Genomic DNA, 23,253 nt, shown 5'->3' with positions numbered 1-23,253 from the left:
ATTTTATTTTATTTTTGTTTATACGTTTCATGTTGTAAAGCTCTTATGCTATATATTTATCTTATTTTTTTTTTAATTTTAAGTGTTTTTAGAATTTTGGTCATGCTTAATATGTATTTTTTGTAAATCAAAACAGAAATAAAAACGTTTTAATAAACTTAACAACGTTCATGTTGCTTATGACATTTTTTGCGCGATTGATTTTTATTAGTTTTTTTTTTTTAATAAAATATCTAATTTCACTAGAAGCTTCTACTTTTTGTTTAAACAGATTGCAAATAAATGTTTCAAAAAACGGTATCTCCGAAACTATTACTTCTTGTAATAAGAATTAAAACCACAAAAAAATAAATTCTCTCTTTAATACTGATTACTTACCAACGTAAGCTCTTACATCATAACTGGTCCCAATGGGGGCCCCGTTATATTCTTTGGCTGGCACTAATTGAACACTGGGTGGTGCCAAAGGCGTAATTTCCATGCTGAATGGATACGCATTGCTACCTAAACGTTTCAGCAATGCGTCCTGAAACAAACAAATGAAAAATTTTCAATAACGTTCGTTGCTCTAACAATTATTATTATTGAAACCTGCTTGTAATTAACACACAAGTCAGCAATCTCCCTATTGAACCTTTGGACACAAATTAATCGGTAAAACGCACACCACTAATCAAAGTAGCGCATCACTCTAATTAAATTCTATCGTTATTTCTCTACTACAGTCCGTTAACCCTTTTGAAGAGAAAATTTACACGCCCCAAATTTTTTAAGAAATTTATAAGTGAGTGACCTATAAACAAACTTTTACTTTAATTACATGTACAAACAACAATTTGACAGCACAATCAATAATCGATAACTCGACTTGACATATTTAACATAGATTACCTACAATCTGAACTCAATGATTAATAGCAGATAGAAAAACAAAGCAAACAATGAATGCGTTTATTTCTTAGAAAAAAAATCAATAAAATTTATTATTTTTGACAAGGGTAAAATGCTGCCAAAATAAAAATTCGGACATCACTTTTGTGCATTCCACATTCGTTTTTGTAGGTCTAAAATCAATACTTGCGAACAAAACGAGGGTTACATTTCGATTTATTAAGTAAAGTCACGACCAGTTCCGGATCTTTTGTTAGAAAATATACATACGAGTAATTTTACTACAAAAAAAATTTGGAAACTTTCCAGTTTGAGTAGCTTCATATTGAAATTTTTTAAATAAACATGACCCAATCAAATTTCACCCCTCAATTTCCTTGTGCTATTTTCTTCCCTCGTCCAATATTCCAATATTGTATGTACAGGGTGCTGCATTTTGGATGTCCGAAACTAAGAGGTTTAGCCAAAAACGAGTGATACATTCTGGGGCTCATTTTTTGAGAAAATAATATTGCTTAAAACCGAATCCCGCTATCGTCTTTTGTTTTCGACTTATAGACAAAAATTGACATTTTAGCGAAATCTAAAAAAATTCATATCTTTGTTATTATAGAAGATACAGATTTGAAACAAAGACATTATACAGCCACTTTTTAACGAGGAATTTAAAAATGTAGTTAACAATTTTTTTCAGTTGTTTGTTTAGCCGTAATAAAAATAAACTTGTATTTTTTTAAATAGGAACCATAGATGGCTATGTCATTTTTAAAAAGCTTGTTTTTTTCTTATCTAAAAAATATATATTTGTAACAAATTATTACAATACATTTTTAGCAAAAAATTATCTTTGATTTTTGTTCGCAGTTGGCCATGAAAAAATGTTGCATCTTCAACTAAAAAGATTTAAACTATATTATATTCAACCAGTGTCACTAATAGAAGAGTTTTCTAAGTACTAAGTAATGAAAAAAATGCAAAATAAATCGTAAATCAAATTATTGGCGACTAATAACATTTCTTTGTTTTTAAGCAAGCTAACATTACCATTGCAGCTTCTAGTGATACATAGAGTGTTCTAAAAAAAAAGCCGCTTTAATTCTTCAATAAAATATATTTTATATTACACAAAAATGACGATATGGCTATTCAAATACCCAAATTCCGTCTATGTGAAACGTTATCCTACCTCCATTAAATCATCCAAAAATATGTTTTTTCTAATTGTGTTGACTGTTAACACATTTGTTTTTCCTATTTTTGGATTTTTTTAAAATATGTAATAATTTTATTCTGAGGCGCTCGCATATTTGTTCAATTCTTCTACCGTATCGTATTTTTTAAATTTTCATAATTTTATCTATTTTTTCATCTATTTTACAGTTCACAAAACTTTTATTGATTATTATTTACACATTTGGAGTGAAAAAGTTTTTCCAAGGCCAACTATTATCACACAAAATATGTATTTCACTTTTTAAGTATAGTTATAAAAAAATTTTTGTTACAAATATATATTTTTTAGATCAGAAAGAAATAAGCATTTCTAAATTGCCATAGCCGCCTATGATTTCCATTTCAAAAAATACAAGTTTATCTTATTACGGCTAAACTAATAACTGAAAAAAATTGTTAACTACATTATTAAATTCCTCGTAAAAAAGTGCCTGTATAATGTCTTTATTTCAAATCCGTATCTTCTATAATAACGAAGATATTTTTTTTTAGATTTTGCCAAAATGTCAACTTTTGTCTGTAAGTCGAAAACAAAAGACTATAGCTGGATGCGATTTTAACCAATATTATTTTCTCAAAAAATGAGCCCCAGAATGTATTACTCGTTTTTGGCTAAACCTCTTAGTTTCAGAGATTCCCTATTCGGACAACCAAAATGCAGCACCCTGTACAAAATGACTCAACTTTTTGTCAAATTGTATTAATTAAATTTTACGTTAAGTGTCATCGCTGAAACGCTGACTCAAGCTGAAAAGAAAGTTTCATCGGTGGTTTTGTGATAGGATTAGATTTTTTATTTCTCTTTTATGCTTTCATCTATTGTTGGAATATATGATAGGCCGTGAAACGATTTCTCCTCTATATCGTTTATATGATGAATAAAACTTTGTTTACAGACTGCATCGCTTTTATTGATTAAAACACAAATATTAAAATGGAAGTTTTAAAAATTGATTTACCTGTAATGGTGTGTTACCTTCGAGCGCTTGAGGCGGATACAACTGCGCTAAACACATGATCGCTTCGTTGCAAAATTTTAAACCCATTACTTCTTCATCTTCTCGTCCATATCTGAAAAATAAATAAATAAATGTTGCATAGAGCAAAAAGCAATATCTCGTAATAAAACCGTTCCAGAGAGAGCAATCTGTGCAAACATCATCACCGGTTTTCACATACCGTCGAGTTTTAATTGAATTTCCTGCCAACGACAATAACGAGATTATTCGGAAAGTGTTTCCTGAATCATCAGATTTTATTTGTGTGACGTTAAATTTTGAATTCATCAAAAGTGAGACTAATAGTAAAGTAAAGCTATTAGTCTGCGGTAATGGAGGGCACGAATTTTCAACAAACCAAACTTTGCTCCATATGTGTGTGATTCTGTCAAGGATTGTTTCCTAATCGGTGAGATTGTAATCCGTTGTTATTGATTAATTGCAAATTACATAATCGTCGGCTACGCCGTTTATTATTCAAATCAAAATAACTAGAAAATCAATAAAACAACAACATTTTCTTGTTACCTGAACGTAAGTGTGACCTGCCCATAAACTTTGCGATTCTCGACAAACTCTGGGTCAACCAGTAAGACTCCTTGGAGTCGATCGATTCTACCTGCGGACACAACCAAATCACGGGAACTCAAGTACATTGTCAGCTTATTATTAGGAGATGATTTCTTAAAAACCCTGCAACAAAATACAATTCATTAAAGGAAGGTTATTATTTTAAAAAAATTAAATTTCTTCATTTCGCTGAACAAAATAAGAGAAATATTTACGTTTTTAACCTGCTCTCATTTTTTTACAAATTAGATTATTCATTAAATTTCCATTTGTTCTTTTATTACATATTGTTCCATAAAAATATGCAGAAATTTCAAAACAATCACTCGCCGACGTCAATAAAGCAATAAAGCCAAGATGAAAGAAAATAAAAAATAATAAAAACTAGCACGATAAAATGTAAAAAGTTTTATTATATTGGACACAAATTCAAATTAAAAACAACGAAAATATTTATGCAAATTTGATGAAAAAGGTAACCTTTCCTTGAAAAAATGTCATTAATTAAATATGCTCTTTAGCTCTTTGTTATATCCCTCGGGAACCGTTTCATAAAAGTAGAGCAGAGTGTATAGAGAATAAAATGTATATTGTAGCAAAGACTGTGTTTTGACGCACGATGATGTAAATGCAATTTATAAAATGAAATTGCTTTTACCCCTTCGTAAAACCCCCAAGTTTTATTTATTAATAATGCAATAAAATAATTTTCCCCGGCGCATCCACCAAGATTCGATTAATAATAAGTTACAGATTTGCCAATTAGCGCGCCTTGAATCTAATTAATGATTTTACAATCTCTCTACTAAAACAGAGAGCTTTAGTTGTATTCAATTTGTCTGTTTTCCTTTATGCAACGGATCTGTTTTAATTAATTATGCCAAGGAATTGCTCACTAACAAACAACGCAATTTCTAATTTAACATATATAATTTGCAACGTGTTGCAACCTCCCAAGCGAATTCTTTACTTTTCATAATTACAATTATTTGTTGACCTATTTCTCAAATTCCGTCGAGACGAGAATTTGTTGCAAAACAAAACTCATTTAAAACAATAATTTTTACCTTTGCGAACTGAGTGAGTCACTAGCTGTTGGTTCAGTTGTTTTATTTCCGCTGAAACATAAAAAATGCTTTAAATTCTTGGAAGAAATTCAATTTTGTCGAATGAAGAACGAGTAAATAAATAGGAAAAGGTCACATTGAAAGCATATTCCATTTTCAAAGAAGCAATAGAATCGAACATTTCGGTTCGAAACTATTCACTGATTCTCCATTGCTTTTTTACGACCTTGCATTGTAATAAAAAGAGCAACGACATTGACAATATTTTCTTTTCTCAAAATTAATTCGAAATAACTTAATCTCTAAACACCAACTTTAATTTAAAAAGTTTCATTAAAATTTGAATATCTTCTTACCTTTCCGGAGCGGCAGTCTTCGGAACCGAATCTTCCGAAGTCATTTGGAGTACTTGAAAAACTTGAAAAAAACGCTTTGTAAATAATTCAAATTGTTTTCAAAACATCAGCAAATTCCACCGACTGACCTAAAAAAATATAAATAAAATTTATTTAACACTTGCACTATTTTTTCAGTTAAATTTAATCACTTTATTACATTTTTTTATTATTGTGGCTCTCTAGACATAAAGCTGTTTTAAAGCGTTACGCTGTGTCAATTTCAGAATGATTTATTGCCAAATAATGAAGCTTTTTTAATATCATCACAGTTTCTGAAATATCGAATTCTGCAGTTCACCAATTTTTTTAATAATTTTAGGATTATCGCTTTCAATATTTTAACAACATTTCATATTTATTACACTTATTAAGATTATATTAAAACAGGCATCTTTGAATGCTTTTTTTATCAAACACCGAAACTGTTTAATTTTAGAATGCAGTTAATTATTTATTCAATGTTGTGGTGTGGCAATTTATCCAGGAATTAATTGTTTACATTCTGATTTAGTTGTCTATTAATTTAAATAAATAATAAATCTCAAAGATTTATAAAACTGTTCTCATTTCAATAAATATGTTTTAAAATGTAAATTAAGTGAAAATTGTGTAATTAACACAACACACATCGGCTTGATTTAAAATGTTAAGAAACAAGAATTTTTTACCATTTTCTCTTACTTTAGAAATTAATATTTGAGCAAAGAAATAAAAAAAGATAAATGTGTCCTTTGGGGATCGTTGACTTGGCAATAAGGGTGCAAAATAAGAGTGTTGAGTATTTAGAAAAAGTCAAAGAATAATTTGTTCGCGTCAAGATGACCGATGAATACAAAGCGTAGATATTTTTTTTTCGTTTCGTTATAAAACCATTTATAAAAAACTTGTTTGGTGCTTAATTAAAGATACAAGTTGGAAAGTTAAAATCGGATCTAAAATAATAAGCCGCTTTAAAAGTCTAAAAATATACCGAATTTATTGTTCAATAGTAAGTAAGTGCAAAATTTTCATCATGACGAATCCACCAACAATATTTCTTTCACTTCACCACTAAAACTAAAAATCCTAGAATCGAAAAACGTGTGTTTTTCAATCGAGTCAGAGTCTGAAACCGACGCATCCGCCCGACCTTTGCAGACTGAAACGCTGAAAATGTAACCTGTTAGGATTCTGAAAATTCATCCCCACTCTTTAACCTCTTTCGCATTGATCTGGAATATAGGGATTTTTTAATATAAGTAAGTGTTCGGGGATTTACATGAAACTTTGCCTAATCGAATTTATGTAAAAGACTTATGTAAGTAATTTATTAATGATAAGTTATGTGAAGAAGAAAAAAAAACGTTCACTATTTATTTTATTATATATCATTTTAAATGAAAGGTACAATAATTTAGTTAATCTAAAATTCCATTCATAAGCAATAATTAAGGAAAAAAAACGAAAAAATTAACACTAGATATAAGCATACAGCTTGAAATAAATACAGCCCTTTTTATATTTTAAAACTCGTTATTTATTTGTTTTAAATTAAGATAGCTCCTTTAGAAGATCACTTATATAGGTGTCAGGACTCGTTATAACATCCAATAAACCTGTAAAATACATAATTAACATAAAAAAAAAATCAAAATTTCGTCTCACCTGTAACATCACAGAATTCAGTAAAGGAAGTGCAAGGTAATAACTCATCGGTATACGATGCTAATAATTTTTCAGATGCTTTCATCAACGCTTCATCATTATGTCGTATATAATCGGCCAAATTCGTCGACCATTGTTCTTCAGACCCAGCGACATTCTAAAACAACATTTTATTCAATCAAAAAGAAAAAAAAAACACCTCATGTCTTACCTTGAAGAAATAATTATAAATTCCATCAATCAAACCAAAAAACACCAAATACGGTTTATAAACAGTGTAATCTTTCACACTTCGATCAGTCAAGATTTTATTTGGACCGGACGGATGACAATGTCTAGTTTGCCCCAAAATAACCAAACGTTTCAAATGACTCAATTTATGTGTATTCCATTGTTGAGGTGAATGCAATAATATAGACATAGTGGCCCAATAAAGTGGACTTTCAGCTTCATAAGCCGACTCGATCCATTTCTCCATATTTGTACACTTTATATAATTCATTAGACTTCCCTCTTCACGCTTACTCACTCTAGTCCTAAAAAAAATAATTCAACAAATTAATTAAAACACAAAACACTACTACTCACGTATTTATCACGTAGAGGGCTATATGTACTATATAGGGCACCATATGCATATTACTTTGAGGTCCTCCCCCTCCTGTATCTTCATGAAACGATTTTTCTTGTGCAAATCGCCACAATAACAATTTCAAATCGTGTATAGTCGAATTATGACCAATATCACGATGATTCGTACTCTCCTGTAGATAAGTATTGTGTCTTGCAAGACAACTAGCAAAAGCCGATTCGGGTACTTGTGGCCCCCATAATGGCAACAAACCATTACATTTAGTATTGGCATTTTGAAGTGCAGCCGATTCCCATTCATCTCTCGCTCTTGCCAACCTCACAGCACTCATATGACAATCAATATGAACAATATTAAAATGACTAACAGTTGTATAACCAGCAGTTCGACGTGACTTTGCCTCAAACTCATCCACATTACAACGTTTAGTAAACGTATAAATACCCAAAACTTTAGTCGGTTGATATTTATAACCTTCACGACAGATACAACAAACTAGACCAGTCTCTTCACCTAACTCTTCAATTTGTTGTAAAATCGCTGATTTTGCTGTAACTTGACCTTTATCATTCGTTCGCATTCCCAATTGACCTAATTGTTTTTCACGCATAGCCATTGCAAGACGTTTTTTCTCTGATCGTGTAAATTCACGCACTTGTTCGATTTGTTTCGCTACTGTTGGATTCGTACATAAAGCTTCGAGTAGATTCTCCGCCAATGAACCGACATGTTCATCAGATGAAACTTGTTCTAATCGATGGATTATAGGAATTGTTTCAGCTTCAGCTACAGCCAATTGAGTGTTTTCATGACTGTGTGCTAAACCGGTCAAAAATCTTAAACAGTATTTCAATGCCGGCTTAGAAATAAAATCTTTCAATTCATCACTATCTGTTCTTAATAGTGTTGGTTTGACACAAGGTGCATGCATTGTAATATATTCCAAATAATCCTTAACGATTCCCAATGAAATTATGTAATCCTTTAATGTGTTTCCAATAGAATTGCGCTCAATTCCGTTTGTTAAAACGCACAACATTTCCAATTTTTGTTGATCTTCAGATGTGTGTTCATAGTCGTATTTGTTTAAATCAAGCACTGGTTTAAAATAATCCATCAAAATTTGCATTTTATCTCGATTACCGTAAACCAAAGCGGCCAAAACTCGAGTCAAATGAATCAAAACTGATTGATTATTTCGTACACTTGGATGATTTGTACATTTTAATAAAGAACGAACGTATTCGGGCCCACCGAAAGTCTGCGAAAACTCCTCAAACATCTCCAAAGATTGAGAAGTCGCTTTCGAAAGCACAGTTTCCATTATCTAAAATAATTTTTTTTAGTAGTATTTTACAAAAAAAAAAAAAAAACAGAAAGAAAACTTACATCTAAAAGTTGTTCAGTAACAGCAGCTTGACTCGTATCTGGTTCACCATCTAAACACAATTGAAGCGTCCTCAAAAACACTTCCATTGCTCCCAATTCGGGTTGTATCAGCACTTCTTGACATTTAACAACTTTGATACTTAATCGAAACAGTTTCAAAATAACTTGAAGCAACGGTTTAGCCCTTCGTACATTCTGTATCGCTCCTAATCTCTTAACCATCACTTTTAAACCACCACAATCAGCAAGAACATTTGCCATTTTATAAACTTGTTCGTTATCGACCGTACTTTGTGATTTATTACTCAAAGTTTCGACAAATTCTTCGGTTGCATCTCCCAAAAGACCACGCATACGATATACAACACGCATCGCGTCATGATCTCCACCTTCAGCAAGCCAAATCTATACACACAAAAAAAGAATTAAACTTAAAATTAGTAATTCGTTAAGTACTCACCTTTTTAAAAACATCCTTGACCGGTAAATCCAAACTAATAATTTTATTATTGACAAGTAATTCCATTCCGTTATCGTCCTCTAATAAGGCAACCAATTCACAATCTTGACAAATTTTATTTTTAACGTCACGCATTAAAGGCCCTAAACCGATCTCAGAACTCGAATACGGATTTCCCAACATTCTTCCTTGAAGAAAATCCTCCTGTTGGGGATCTTTCTCCAACGTGAGGAAAAACTCATCGACATCATTCTCTTCTGGATAAATAATCGAACACAATCTTTCGAAAATAAACACCGGTGTTAAAATATCATGAACATTGTGTCTCTCAACAGTTTCAATACAAACAGCCATAAAAGCTTTAGTTTCTTCTTCAGTTCCTGTAGTCATCTCCTCTAACAATTCCAACAATTTCTCTTGTGTATCGTCGATTAAACGTGTCCTTTGTACAACAAGTCGTCTCAATGATAAATATCCATTTAAAACAGCCCCAACTAAACGTCCCTTGTACTGTCTTCTAATGGCTGAATCATCCAAAAACGACGCTAATAATTCAGTTAGTTGATTTAAAGCGTAACCTTGTGCCAAATCTGAAGTTAATGTTGTTGCTTCCAAATAATGTAATTGTTCAATTTCCATTGTTATTAAATCGGCCAAAACAATTAAAACACCTTGAATCGTCAAAAATTGCTTCCACGGTGACTCTTGTATTAGACTTTGATACAAATTCAAGAATTCAGCTGAATTCTCACCGGCATTACCCAATTCTTCGAGAAAACAAGTCAAAAGAATCAAAATTTCCTTTTTACGTTCGAAACTGTTACACATCAATTCAACGATACTACAAGCTACTTGACGAGCCAATCGTGAACTAGTATTGAACAAAACCGATTTAAGCCAAGTTGAATCGTCCAATTCTAAACGATCCATTTTTTTCACATTACTTCTCCACTTTTTAAAATACTTTTCTGTCAAATAGTAATCGTGAACTTGTTGTTTCGTCGATGGTAATTCTTTAATCGTATCATTTATTTGTACAAAAATCGCCTTCCAATCAGCAAAAGTATGTCCAGATTGTTTTTCTAAAAACTTGTATACATCAACTGTAGTTCCTGATAAATTTCCTTTTTTCTTTCCTTCAGGACCTTTCATCAAACTTTGCAAAATTTTCAAACATGGTAAAATGACAGATTCCATTACTAATGGACTTTTTGAATCCTCACAAGCTTTCAAAAATAATCGCATCATACATCGCAATTTCAACTCCCAACATTCATCTTCTTTTTGTACCATTAGTGCTAATAATGAAATCTCATGACGTACACTTGTACCAAAATCAGTAGTGACATGACCACTAAGACTCGACGTTATTCGATCCATTAATAAATTACATAGTTCTTCAGTCGCTTCCGGATTATCACGTGTTAAAACACACAATAATTGTTTCACTTCTTCCTGTATTTGAATACTACCTTTACGCAAATTATTCCACACTAATTCTTGAATTAAACCTTTCGAACATAGAATTTGACGTGTGGTGGGATTTGAAGCCAATGCTCGTAATAATGTAAGACAATGTTCAGTTGCTGCACTTGCACAACCATAACATCGTGTATTTGTTGTAAAAGAATCTCCAGGTTTTAACAACAAACTCGGTTTTGGATAATCAACATCACGATGTTTACGATCATAGGCCACTAATTCTTTCCGTGAAACCAAAACTCTTTGTATTATTTTACTCAATTCTTCAAATGAAGTCTTACACTCATTGCAATATTGTTGTGCCAACATTTGTATCGTTTTATTAACTTTAAATTGTGCACCGGTTGGTACCGCTGAACTACCACCACTATTTTCATCTGATTTTCGTTCTGATCGATGTTCAGTTATTTTCAAAACTAACGCTTCTAAATTCGGTTTATTCGCAATTAATTGTTTATAAACACGATCAGCTTTCTCCAATAATGAATTTATGTTGGCAACAGTTTTCTTACGATCGTCATCTGTTTCAATTGGATCAATTGCACAACATGGTTTTGCTAATAGTGTAAAATCAAATTTTGCATATTTACAAAAACCACAAGCATGACATAGGAATGGATCTTTTTCATCGTAATTAATTGCACGACATTTATGACATTGAAATACATTTTCACCACAATTTGCACAAACACCTGGATTTGCTGGAACAGCAGCACTACATCGTGGACATTGAAGTGTTTCACTTGATGCTTGAATGTTTTCATAAAAATCAGCATACTCGATCATTAAATTACAAGCAACGATTGGTAATGGAAATTCAATTTTTACTTCAGTTTGACCAGATTGTACAGTCACTTTTTTTGCTTTGTGCCATAAAGCCGGTTTATTTTTCAATTCAACAACAGCTTGCACACTACGATTATTATAGTAAATATTAATGGTTCGTACCATTTTACTACGTTTTAAATCTCCAATTCGTACAGTAATTTTACTGATTGTATGACTACTTAAAAGTTTCACAATTTGTGTGGTTGTTGTAAACTTTGAATCGACTTTCAACGAACTGAGTTTAATCGTCGTAAATGACACTTCCGGATTATTACACACAAGACAAGGTTCCGATTCAAGATAATAACCATCAAGTTCAACAAATTGACTCATATGTGCATACAAATTCGCATTAGGATGATGTGCCAAAAGTTCATTCTGTGATGTAAAAATCCCAACGGCTTTCTCAACATATTCAGTCACTTGAGGCAATACAAAGTTTGTTTGGAAAAACTTCAACGAGAAATAGCCCAACAAGTCAACAAATTGTGACGCTTTACGTCCGTAATTCGGTATCAAAGGCCACAAATTCCACAACAATTCCAATAGTAATTCTTGTTCGTTTGGTTTCGAGTTTTTATAAACGGCCAATATCAAAGTATGTGCTTGCCAACGTACACTTGTCGTATTCGTTTCCAACATAAATGTTTTCACAAATCGTGCAAAAACCTCACGTGAAACTTGTTTATTAATTTGTTCGACTAAAATCACACAATTTCCTTCTTCAAATAATGCTTCAGCAGCTGAATCATCCGATTTTTCTCTCTCTTTCCTCGATGTACTTTTCTCTGATTTCTTATTCATCATTCCATTTGCAGCTATGGCACATTGTAACAAATGAAGAATAGTCGGAGCGACACCTTCATCCAACAAACAACTCATTTGAATCAAAAATGGAATAATTGTATCCTGTTGAATGCAAAATCGTTGCCAATTTCCAGTTCGATTCATCGCAATTTCAACACAACTTTTCAAATGTTCAACCAAATCAACCAAAATATCATAAGTGAGTGATAGTGAATGTTGAATTTCTTGTACCGATTCATAGCCACCTCTCACACAACATTCAATCACACCTTTAAGATGTTTATTGAGTGCGTGAATATCACGATGATAACGATATTTCTCCTTATTACCACAAATAAATAATAAAAGTTTACGTACTTGACGTCTGACTTGTGGTGCTTGTGATGTCATCATATATTCACATAAATATTGATACCATGAATCGGCAAATGCAACATTTATCGGTTCAACAATTTCGGAATATTTATGTACTTGATATGGAAGTCGTAATGCCATTTCGGTTAAAATTTCCGGATAAGTTGAAAAGATATCAGGACCGTTTTCTTTAACAAATTGTTTCATAAAAAATGGAGTCATATCGGGGGGTGGTCTTGTTAAATGTTCCCTTAGTAAATTACCAGTAACACTATTTTTATTTTCTTCAGGTTTTTGACTTGTCCAATACGATAAAAGCGCCTCCAATAAACTATTACAATAACTTATGATATAAGCTTTGTGTAATACAGTAGCTGTGGTTCGTGAAACAAAAGTTGAATTATCGACAGTTTGTTTACTTGTTGATGGTCCTCCTCCTGTTGTGGAACTTTTACAACGACCCATGAAAACACTTAAAAGTTTCATCAAAACCAATTGAACCTCTTTCTGATTCGTTCTTGCACAAATATCATCAATATTCGGCGTTCTCAATTGTAATTCAATCAAAATTGCTGACAACAATGAATTAAAACATGCTCTATCTCTCTCAGAATGACCATCAAGATCTGTTGTTAATTGTAAAATGACTTGTAAAAATGGTATCGCTCTTACACCATCAACATTCCTCAATTTTGGTAAATATTCAGTTAGACGTTCCAACAATTGCAATCTTAAAACATGTAATCGACTACTATTTTCTGAATCACTCTCATCAATATCTGGTAAATTCTCATTTTGATTGGTCACAATAATCGAATCATTTCTTGGTGCTTCTTGATTATCACCGTATGCAGAACTTCGTCCAGAGACATTATGTTCACCGGTGATACTTTCAACTCCACTTCCACCACTTTCTGAACCGGCAGCACTTCCACCTTGTTCGGCCGGGGAAGTCCTCAAAGTTGAACCATCAGTTGCTGCTGTACTTCCCTCATCATCAGAACCAGCAGCACTTGCTGTAGTATCACTAAAATGACCACCTTCTTGATTTTGAGGTTGTTGTCCAACACCACCACCACCACCACCACCTCCTCCTCCGCCTCCTCCTTGTGTCACTTGATCGTGTTCTTGTAAACTCAAAGCTATAGCTAATTCTACCATTGTTTCATCATCAGCATCAGGTGGTATATCAAGCAATGGTTGATAACTAGCACCACCTAGTAGCGCTTCCAATGCATTAACATCTTGATTTTGTACTAAAGCAATTGCTTCATCGTATTGATTATTTTTATCGGTATCTGTTTTACCAACAACAACTGGTGGTGGTGTTGAACAATGAGGTGGACTCGGTATAAATACTCTACGACGTTTCATTTTCGGTTTTAAAACTTTACTCAACGCTTGTTTTGCACTAAATGCAATCGCTAGATCTTTACACAATAACAATTGTAAATAAACAGCCATTGTTATATTACTATAAGTATCACAACTGTTGAAAGCGTGCACAATTTCAACCAATGCATGAATCACTTGTTCCGTATGTTTTAATCCGGGTACAACAACCGGAGCCAAATTTGGATTTTCCGGCATTAAAGAATGCAAAATCCAAAGTACATCCATCAATTTCAATAGTAAATGTTGTGATTTTTGTTGTTGTTGTTGTTGTTGCTTGGATGTTGTCGGTTTTGGATCGAGTGGATCATCAAGTACAATATCTTGTATACAGGTATGTGAATCACTGAATTTTACTAGATTTTGAGGACGTGAAACAGCTATTCCACGCACAATCAAAATCAAACGATAAAAACTTTCAGCATCAATTTCTTTCGTATCAGATTCGGTCATTGAATTAAGACTGGACAAAACATGCTGAAGTAATGCTTGATCTTTATAATTGTGATAAAGTTGACGCGATGAATGCAACGACGATAAAAGAGCTTTCGAATGGATTTGAATTAGAGGTGGTGTTGGTAATGTTAATAATTGAGTTGCTAATTTCAATGTCGGTTGTTTATACTTATCTTCGATCGGATGTAAGGAAAACGAACCGTCCAGCGCCTCCAAAATACCAACAACTAACCTAAAACAACAAAAAATTAATAATTTTGAGTAAATTTTGGTGTTTGACTGAAAATATAACTCTATTTTTTTTTTGCATCGAAGTAGTCGTTGAAAGGAATCATTTTAGGGTGGCAACCATGCGAAAATTCAAATAATCACTAAAAATTATTTCTCTAAATAAATTTCCAAATAGGCTACAACCAGGTAGCAAAAAATAATTAAAATTAACAACGTAATTAATGAATGACATTAATGACACTTTTTGTGTAAAGCAGCCTTTAAATTAAATATGTATTTACACTTGTACAACCTACTTGATGCACATTAATATAAAAAAAAGAGATAGTGTGTGTTATTTAACTGTCACTTAGTAACGGGTAAAAAATTTCTTAGTAACAAGGTGTTTATTTTTTGCGGGAAATTCAAATCAGACTCACTTTTCCAGCTTGGTGAGTGGTGTTGCGTTCGTTTGTTGCGTTTCTTGATCATTGCTAATACTCATCACTTGATTGGTTCCACTTGCTGTGGCGACACTTTCTTCTGTTTCTTCTGGCCATCCAAATGAGTCTTTTGTCTTGCCATAACTGCAAAAATTAGTCACAAATTTATTTTTTTTTTTCAATTATTTCTAACTTACACTTTGATGCTATCAACCATTGTGAGTGTTTCAGGATCTTGTGATGGTCCAAACATAATTGTTAATTTCTTATCGGCTTGTAGACTTTCCTCTCTTGAAAATGGAATATCAAACCAACGACTTCGACTAACCGTTAATGAAATAATACGGCCAAAAACTTCAACAAAAGATGGAGCTTTTTGTACGTCTTGACTTCCGACAAGGACACGAATTCCAACCATGACCATATTCGAATCAGGATTAGTAATTTCGACAGTAAAACCGAGCGGTTTATTACATGCAACGTATAATCCAGTGGCGTTGAGACGATGTTTCAATTGTGCAACATTGTAAATTTGTAATAGATCATTACCACCAATCTCAACATCGTTCAATAATTGACAATGTTCGAAAAAATCAACAGGAAACGAAACACTATTCGTATTTTTGCCACCAGATTTAACAATTTTCTTCTTTTTCGGTTTAAGATTCGTATTAGTTATCATTGGTTGAATATTTGGTGACATCCAAAAACCAGTTTGTTCCATATTAGCAACAGTCATTTTCAAACTACCATCTTCACACAATAACATAAGTGTTGTTTTTGCTTCATTATTTGTTGAATAATGTCGAATTGCAACCATATCCATAATTTTTGTTTTCGGTGGTACAGTTTTCACTTCTTGAATCAAAATCGTATCAGGTTTAATCATTAAAACAACAGGATTATTAGTTGATTGCATTGCACAACAAATAAGACCTGGATGATTCGGTATTTCAGTCCATTGACATAAAGGTTGTGGTGAATTTCTTGAACCGTTACTTTTCGTATTTGAACTTGTCGTTGGTGGTAAACTTATCGAGAAAATAACAGTCAAACAATTATTTTTCGGTGTTATTGGTGAGATAAAACTACGACCTTGAACATAACTATAAAACAAAAGACCCAAAGTGTGTGAATAATAAATAGAAACACCACCACCGGCTACTTGACCATTCACATCAGTCACATCTAAATGAAACACTTCAAGAGTATTTGTAACGTAAAATGAACCATGTTTTGCTGAACTATCTTCATTTAAAATTTCGGTATAAATATGTCCAGGTGATGACATTAATAAAATATGATAAGTCCCATCATCGTACATAAATGTACAATCACGAATTTTTCCACTAGGCACCAAGAAATAATATTGAGGACTTAAAGCGTCTTTACCTAAATCATAAATCTTGACAAAATCAGCTGTAACTAATGCTAATTGTGTCTGAGATCCTGGTAACCAAATCGCTTTGATTATAAAATTACCAGTTTCTAATTGTGGATGCAAAACTAAATGATCCGAAACTGAACCACTCGAAGTAAATGTTAAAACATGACAATCTTTCAATCCACAAACAGCCAAAAAATCCTCATTACATAAATTACTCGTCATTGAAAGAACAGTAAATGGAATCGGTGCTGAACCCAATTTCGACAAAGACAATTTCCTTACTGAATCATTTTGTTTAAACAATGACGATAATTGCAATACTGTTATTTTTCCTTTTTCATGCGAAACAGCCAAATGTTGTCTTCTACCATGCATTGATGTCATACAACACATTGCAACTCTTCGTATAATATGTGCTGAGAGTAATTGTCGAATTGTTTGTCCTTGTTCACCAGCATAACTCATTCTTACATTTTCAAAAGCACCTTCTTGTGTCCCAATACTACCCAACATTAATTGATCAGTATGTACGTATTTCTTCTCACCAGTGTGTAATAAATGTAAAGCTTGCATTGCACGAGAGTAACAACCAACTGGTGAATTTTCTCCACATGTTTTCTCCACTGATTCCATCAAACAGCTCATTAAATCAATCAAATTTCGTGTAACGCCACTCGAACCGAGATAATTCACAAGCAAATCTTTACTACTTTGTAATTGTTTTACATTTTTTCGTTCTCTATACTTGATTTTATCAAGAATGGGACTTGAGGCTCGTCTACGTAATGAACTTGTTAATTGTTCAGATGAGAAATTTTCATTTTGATTGATTGTTGTTGCTTGATTATCATTTGTTTGTGATCGTTTGACTAATGCTTGACATGTATTATCTTCTTTGGCACCACAATCGCAGAAAAAATTACCATATTTGGCATAACTCAAATCGTGACCTTTATGACAGACTCGTGCACATACTGAACAAACACCAACACCATCCAACATTCGACAAGTGTGACAATGGTACCAATGTTGATTCATAAATTCCTTCTGAGTGACGGTAAAAGTGCACAATTTATTACTCAAAGAATCCTCATCGGAATCCTCTCCACTATCTTCTTCATCGTTATTATCATCTTGCCATTCGGAATCAAAATCAAGAGGTGTTTCACCTTCCCAAGGTGGACTTAATGGTCGAAAATTATTCTGATTTACAATTCCATTAACCACATCACTTATATAATCAAGAATGCAACAACCAGCATCAAGCATCACTTGATTTTTATCATCGAAATTTTTATTACACAATTCAATCCAATCAGAAGTTGCCGGAAACAAAAAACCATGACCTTTACCACTACCAGCATCCGCCAACATTGTCATAACAATCATCAAATCGGTAAATCCCACACCACCAATTTGAGGCGACAAAATATAACCACCCAATGGTATCAAAGCTTTCAATATAATCAAAGCAACCTCTTCAGAAACATTACTATTTTGTTTAACAATAAACGATGTTAATGCTTGTAACAATTGACTATTTTCTTGTATTAGTGATTTTTGTTCTTCACTAGTTTCAACTTGAATCTTCCATTTATTATCCTTTGAACTTTGACCACTTATGGTGACTGTCGTTGATGGTGGTGGTCCAATTATAATTTGTCGTAACCAAGTTTGTAATTTATCAACTTCAACATTAGCCAATTTATTCATACTACTACACAAATAATTCAAACTGGGATCGGTTGAACTTTTTTCAGCTGCTTGAAATAATTTGTTGAAAAATTGTAATACACGTGTACTGTACTGTTGTGACATTTGTGGACTCGAAACCGACATTAGTACCTTAACTAGATCTTTATCACTACTAAAGAAACTCTCTAATGCTTGTCGACCTGATGATTTTTCCAAAATCTTTTCGTAGAATTTCAAACAATTATGCAAAACTTGTTCATTCAAATTTTCATTATTTTCTCCATTATAATTGATGATTAGACGATAAGTGTGATACAAAACTTGCATATAGACACGTTTTTGATGTTCATCTGTTTCCGTATCACCAATCATTTTATCCAATGTTTTCGAAACGGTATCGTGCAAATATTCGGTGCGTGAATCAAGTGTTATACTCACTAACATTTCTACAGCTTTATTCTTCGTATCGGTATTTTCGATTTTCGGTGCATGGTCACAAATAAATTTGATGTAGCTTTGTAAAAAACGACGTAACGATAAATTTATCGTGAATGGACTATTCATAGACAATGTCGAAATGTGAGTTTCAACAATTTTAAGAATATAACTTTCTGATGGTATTATATCACCTTGATAAGCCGACTGAAAAAAAAATAATTAGATAAAAACCAAAACTGAAATAAAACATTTACCGGTGAGAAATCTTCCAAAGTTGAATTGTTCCATTGTTGTTGTACTGTTGAAACAGTCGATGGTAATAATGAAATCAATTCCGATGATAATGTATTAGTTAAGGCATTTCGACTTGATGCAATCGCTAAAACATCTTGTAAATTTTCAAAGTTTTGTGTCGTTTTACCTTCATTCTGTTCGATAATTGTATGAAAAATCGACCACCTAGAAAAATCAAAATCAATTTTAATTTTTTTTTTCCCAATAATAAGTATACCTGGCACAATGTAAAATCGTTTGAGTCAATTTCAAAACATGTGGAAACAAATCCTGGACATGTGTTGAAGTCAATTCTTCCGTTTCTGCTTCCTCTAATCCGACTTGAACTTTTCCCAAAAGACAATCCAATAGACACAAATGCCATAATGGTGGTAAATTTTCTTTAAGTACGACACCTTTCTTCACATCTGGTGTTAACGCAATGATACAACTTTTCGCATTATTCACATCATATTTTAAATTATTCACACTATCGGAAACGGCTTTTAACAATTTATCCGTATTTTGTGTATACAATCCTTGTTTGACTAGACAATCTTTTAACCATCGATTGAAATTTTTATGAGCCGATCTTGGTCCCCAAATCAATGAATGTAACATTAAAGGTCCAGGAGCAAGATTCTCAACTGAAGCTAAACGTTCCATATAGGAAACAGATGGTGGTAATAATTGTAAAAGTCTCCAACATATAGTGAAACAATATTGTGTTGAACATAAACCAAGAAAAGTCATTTTTGAAGATTGAGAACCAGAAGTAATATGAGTTACATTGAGGATTTCAATAAGAGCATCCAAAAGTAAAGGATAACGAAGTTTGTCCGGAGTTCCCAAAATGAAATTGCAAGCTAAACCGTCAAGTTTTGGAGAGTCTTGATTATTGATTTCCAACGATGTTAAAACATAGAAACGTGGTTTCATGGAAAATTCACTCATTGTTGAAATTTTACGATAATTATCTTCAATATCTTGCCACGATGTGTACTTGCGATTGATGTTTTCTTTATCTTTGTCTGAATTTAAATTTGTTGAATAAAACAAATTCCATTGAATCTAAATAATTTCAATTAAAACACAAAAAACTGTAATTATAATTGTACAAACCTGTTCTAAAAGTGAAGTCGGTGCATCATAAAGATGTTTCATAATATAATCAAACAATAGTAATAATCTTGATAAATGTAATAATTGTGAATCTTTCAATGAACCTCTTGCAACTTCAGAACAACGTAAAACACCACCAGCTAGTGATAACAATACCGATTTTTTCTGCATCAAATTCAATGAATGAAACAAATAAAGCAACACTTGTGCATGTTCTACATTCAAATCTACAAAACCAATTATTAATAAAACAATCATTCACACAATTATAAAACAAACCTTCATCTGAATTCTGTGTTGTATTCAAAACATTCTCAAATAAAGTATTAACTAATCTGTGCCAAATACTTATTACTGAAGCTTCTTTCTCATTTTGCGGTCTTAAAAGCAACACTTGAGCCAAAACTGATAAAGTTCTTGGATAAACTTGCAACGGCCATCCATGTGGAACATCCGTATTCCATGGTGAAACACCCAAATGATTCAAAAGACAAGCTTGCAACGAACTCAAATTATTATTCGTAACCAAATTATGAGTGAATTTCGTTAAAGCAGCCGAAAATTCACAATACAATTGACCCAAAGTGGCACCAAAATACGCAGAAATAGTCCCAACTTCAGTCCTTGATGTTTCCCTATCCAAATCACGTATAATCGCAGCTAGAATAATCATTTGTTGTTCAGTAAGACCATTTTTGACGTATCTTGCCACATATGCACTTTTCGTACACAAAAAATGTTTATTCAAAAATATAAAAATATTAGTCGCAAGTGTGATATAGCCGTGTGCTTCTCCCTTTTCAGGTATTATCGATGAATTTTCAGCAACAACTGATTTAGTTTCAACATTATCAGAAGTTGAAGGTGTTTTAGGTTCACTTGTTTCAGGTGGTGCTAATGTCTCTTCAAACCATTGACCCAAAATCGGTTCACTATCTTCATCTTCTTCATCAATCGAACTTTCATCCGATACTAAAATCATATCTTCATAGTAAGTGGTCGAATCGGATTGACTAAATGTATCGCCCTCTGGTGGATCTAAACGTTTCAACGTACAAGCTTTACCATAACTCACAATAGCCAAATAAAAAAGAAAATTATTCAATGGGGCCGCACTTAAAACTCTTGCAACTCTTTGAAGTGCTGTAAATTGACCCATGATAGCCAAAGGGGCTGGTTCAATCTGACCAATACTCCCTGCACCCCCACAAGCCTCCAAATGCAAATCATCAAACAATTCAGTCAAGAGTGATAGCGCTTTCGTGGCTATTGCTACTGATAAAACACCGAAACTTTGTTGAAATTTTTGTAATCCGGATCTGGCTGTGGTACTACAATCGCGCGATTTACATGGACTTCGCCCTTTCTCTTCACGTTCACGCACATGTGATGATTTTTCCAGTGCCGTACTCGCTGTTAAATGGGCTTGAAGACCAGAGATTAAAACCCAAGCACCGGCTAATAAATGATTTTGATACACGTGACCACCGGCTCGTGTTGAATTTTTAATCGTAGTACCAATGTATGAATACATATTTAAAGCTTCTTCGACTAGTGTCACAGCTTGCATTTCATAATCATCCTCTTTGAGATTTTGTTGTTGTGAGGAACATTTTGGTGAAATAATCGATGATGTTGATAAAACAGCACTCGCTGATGCTTGACTTACAGCACAATGTAATATAGCCATGCTTAATGTTGATAATTTATCGAGTTTACTCGGAGTGAGAGGCTCCAAAACGGGAAGATTTATAGCAGAAAATGCCAATTTTATTTCGGAAATGTTCATCGAAACGGAATTTTTCAAAACATTAGCTTCTGATTGGTTTGTCGGAATGGAAAAGGGTTTACCAGCGAGAGCTTCTTCGACTTTAGTACGTGCTTTCTTAATCGATTGAAGATTAAGACACAAATCAACTAAAGTATCACCTGCTCGTAACGATTGCAAATTTTCGGTGTTTGTTTTCAAAAAAAGTTTCTACAATTTTATAAAATCAATACAATGTAATGTAAAATGAAACACAATTACGTTAATTTCCGAGACTGGATCACTCCCTGATGGTATATCATTAAGATTTGTTGTTGAACCTCCAATATCTAAAGTCCCATCTCTCAAAGGTAGCGTCAATTGCTCAAATATATCCATAGAAAGATCAGTACGACTCTTGGGTGATTCTTGTTTATTTTGCACATCTTTTTCACCACCTAAATCACAATCAAATTACAAGAAATCGACAATTTTTCACTCACTCACCAGGTGGTGTTGTATTAGGAGGCAAATTTTCACCTTTCATGGTATTGACGAGGACTGAAACTTCAGCCGTTGACAACTGACTAGTTCCTATACACAATACTCGCACTGCATTTAAATAAATCTCAATTTGAGCACTGTTCTGAGACGAATCACTGGCAAACGATTGAAGGCAATTTATTAAATACTTGAGCAACACACGACATGCGGCACTCACTGTGTCTATTTGACTCACGGGCACTGAACCAAAATTGAAAAAAATCACATTATTAGCATTAAACAAATTTTGGGTTTTCTCGGAAATGACATTGACATGAAATTTGACACTAATAATGATGTTTGAAACGTTAATTGACGCTAAATAAAACTACAAGGATTAAAAAGAAGACGTATGACAAAAAATGTTGTTATCTTATCGTCACAATTCCGTGTTTTTGCTTCTCATTGCAATGAAATCTTATCAATTCCGATCTAACCAAAACAAAAAAATCGTTTTATTTTACTCACATTTGTTGGTACACGAGCTAATGTAATCGGCTGACAGTACAACAAAATTGTCATAAAACTTCTTATTATTCTCTTTGTGGCGTAGAATTTCAGCTTCACTGCAACAAAATCGAATAAACAAAATGGTTATCATCGAAATCGACGTTGTTGAATCACTACTACAAATTGCGTATTATCGCCGGCTTTAACATTCAACAAAATCAACGTAAAATTTCGACCTACTCACCATTTGATTATTGTTGAACATAATTCAATCACTTCTGTACGATTTGAAGTCTCATAATGCAAAGATAAAAACGGTTTTAACACTGAAGACCATTCAACTCCGCCACTGCTAGCGGCCATTGTGAAAATCACTGTGCAATG

The 23,253-nt window shown here is 33.0% G+C and overlaps 2 protein-coding genes across 2 annotated transcripts in view; both read right to left on the bottom strand.

The window, feature by feature from the left end:
- Window positions 1-6,276, bottom strand: part of LOC123009702 (phosrestin-2-like) — a 14,943-nt gene extending 8,667 nt beyond the window's left edge. The window contains exons 1-6 of the mRNA XM_044406181.1: window positions 6,128-6,276; window positions 5,116-5,243; window positions 4,760-4,810; window positions 3,651-3,815; window positions 3,084-3,195; window positions 379-526 (exon numbers count right to left, since the gene is read on the bottom strand). Of these exons, the coding sequence (XP_044262116.1) occupies window positions 379-526; window positions 3,084-3,195; window positions 3,651-3,815; window positions 4,760-4,810; window positions 5,116-5,159 (520 nt within the window). The 5' untranslated portion in view covers window positions 5,160-5,243; window positions 6,128-6,276. The remainder of the gene's footprint in view (window positions 1-378; window positions 527-3,083; window positions 3,196-3,650; window positions 3,816-4,759; window positions 4,811-5,115; window positions 5,244-6,127) is intronic.
- Window positions 6,277-6,501: 225 nt separating this feature from the next.
- On the bottom strand, window positions 6,502-23,246 carry LOC123009629 (E3 ubiquitin-protein ligase UBR4). Its single transcript, XM_044406068.1, has 16 exons — window positions 23,114-23,246; window positions 22,888-22,985; window positions 22,384-22,620; window positions 22,159-22,334; window positions 20,409-22,107; window positions 20,130-20,356; window positions 19,246-20,078; window positions 18,989-19,193; window positions 15,412-18,938; window positions 15,212-15,358; window positions 9,243-14,793; window positions 8,783-9,187; window positions 7,390-8,720; window positions 7,013-7,337; window positions 6,802-6,958; window positions 6,502-6,752 (listed from the first exon to the last, which is right to left on the bottom strand). The coding sequence occupies exons 1-16, from the start codon at window positions 23,230-23,232 to the stop codon at window positions 6,688-6,690; spliced, it is 15,102 nt and encodes a 5,033-aa protein (XP_044262003.1). The 5' UTR covers window positions 23,233-23,246; the 3' UTR covers window positions 6,502-6,687.
- Window positions 23,247-23,253: the final 7 nt, after the last annotated feature.

The sequence above is a fragment of the Tribolium madens genome, unplaced genomic scaffold, assembly GCF_015345945.1.
Source record: "Tribolium madens isolate multiple individuals breed KSU strain unplaced genomic scaffold, Tmad_KSU_1.1 Scaffold_7;HRSCAF=85;Tcas5.2_LG10, whole genome shotgun sequence".
Lineage (NCBI taxonomy): Eukaryota > Metazoa > Arthropoda > Insecta > Coleoptera > Tenebrionidae > Tribolium > Tribolium madens.
Note: the sequence above shows the minus strand (reverse complement) of the source record. Positions and strands in the feature narration are given on the sequence as shown.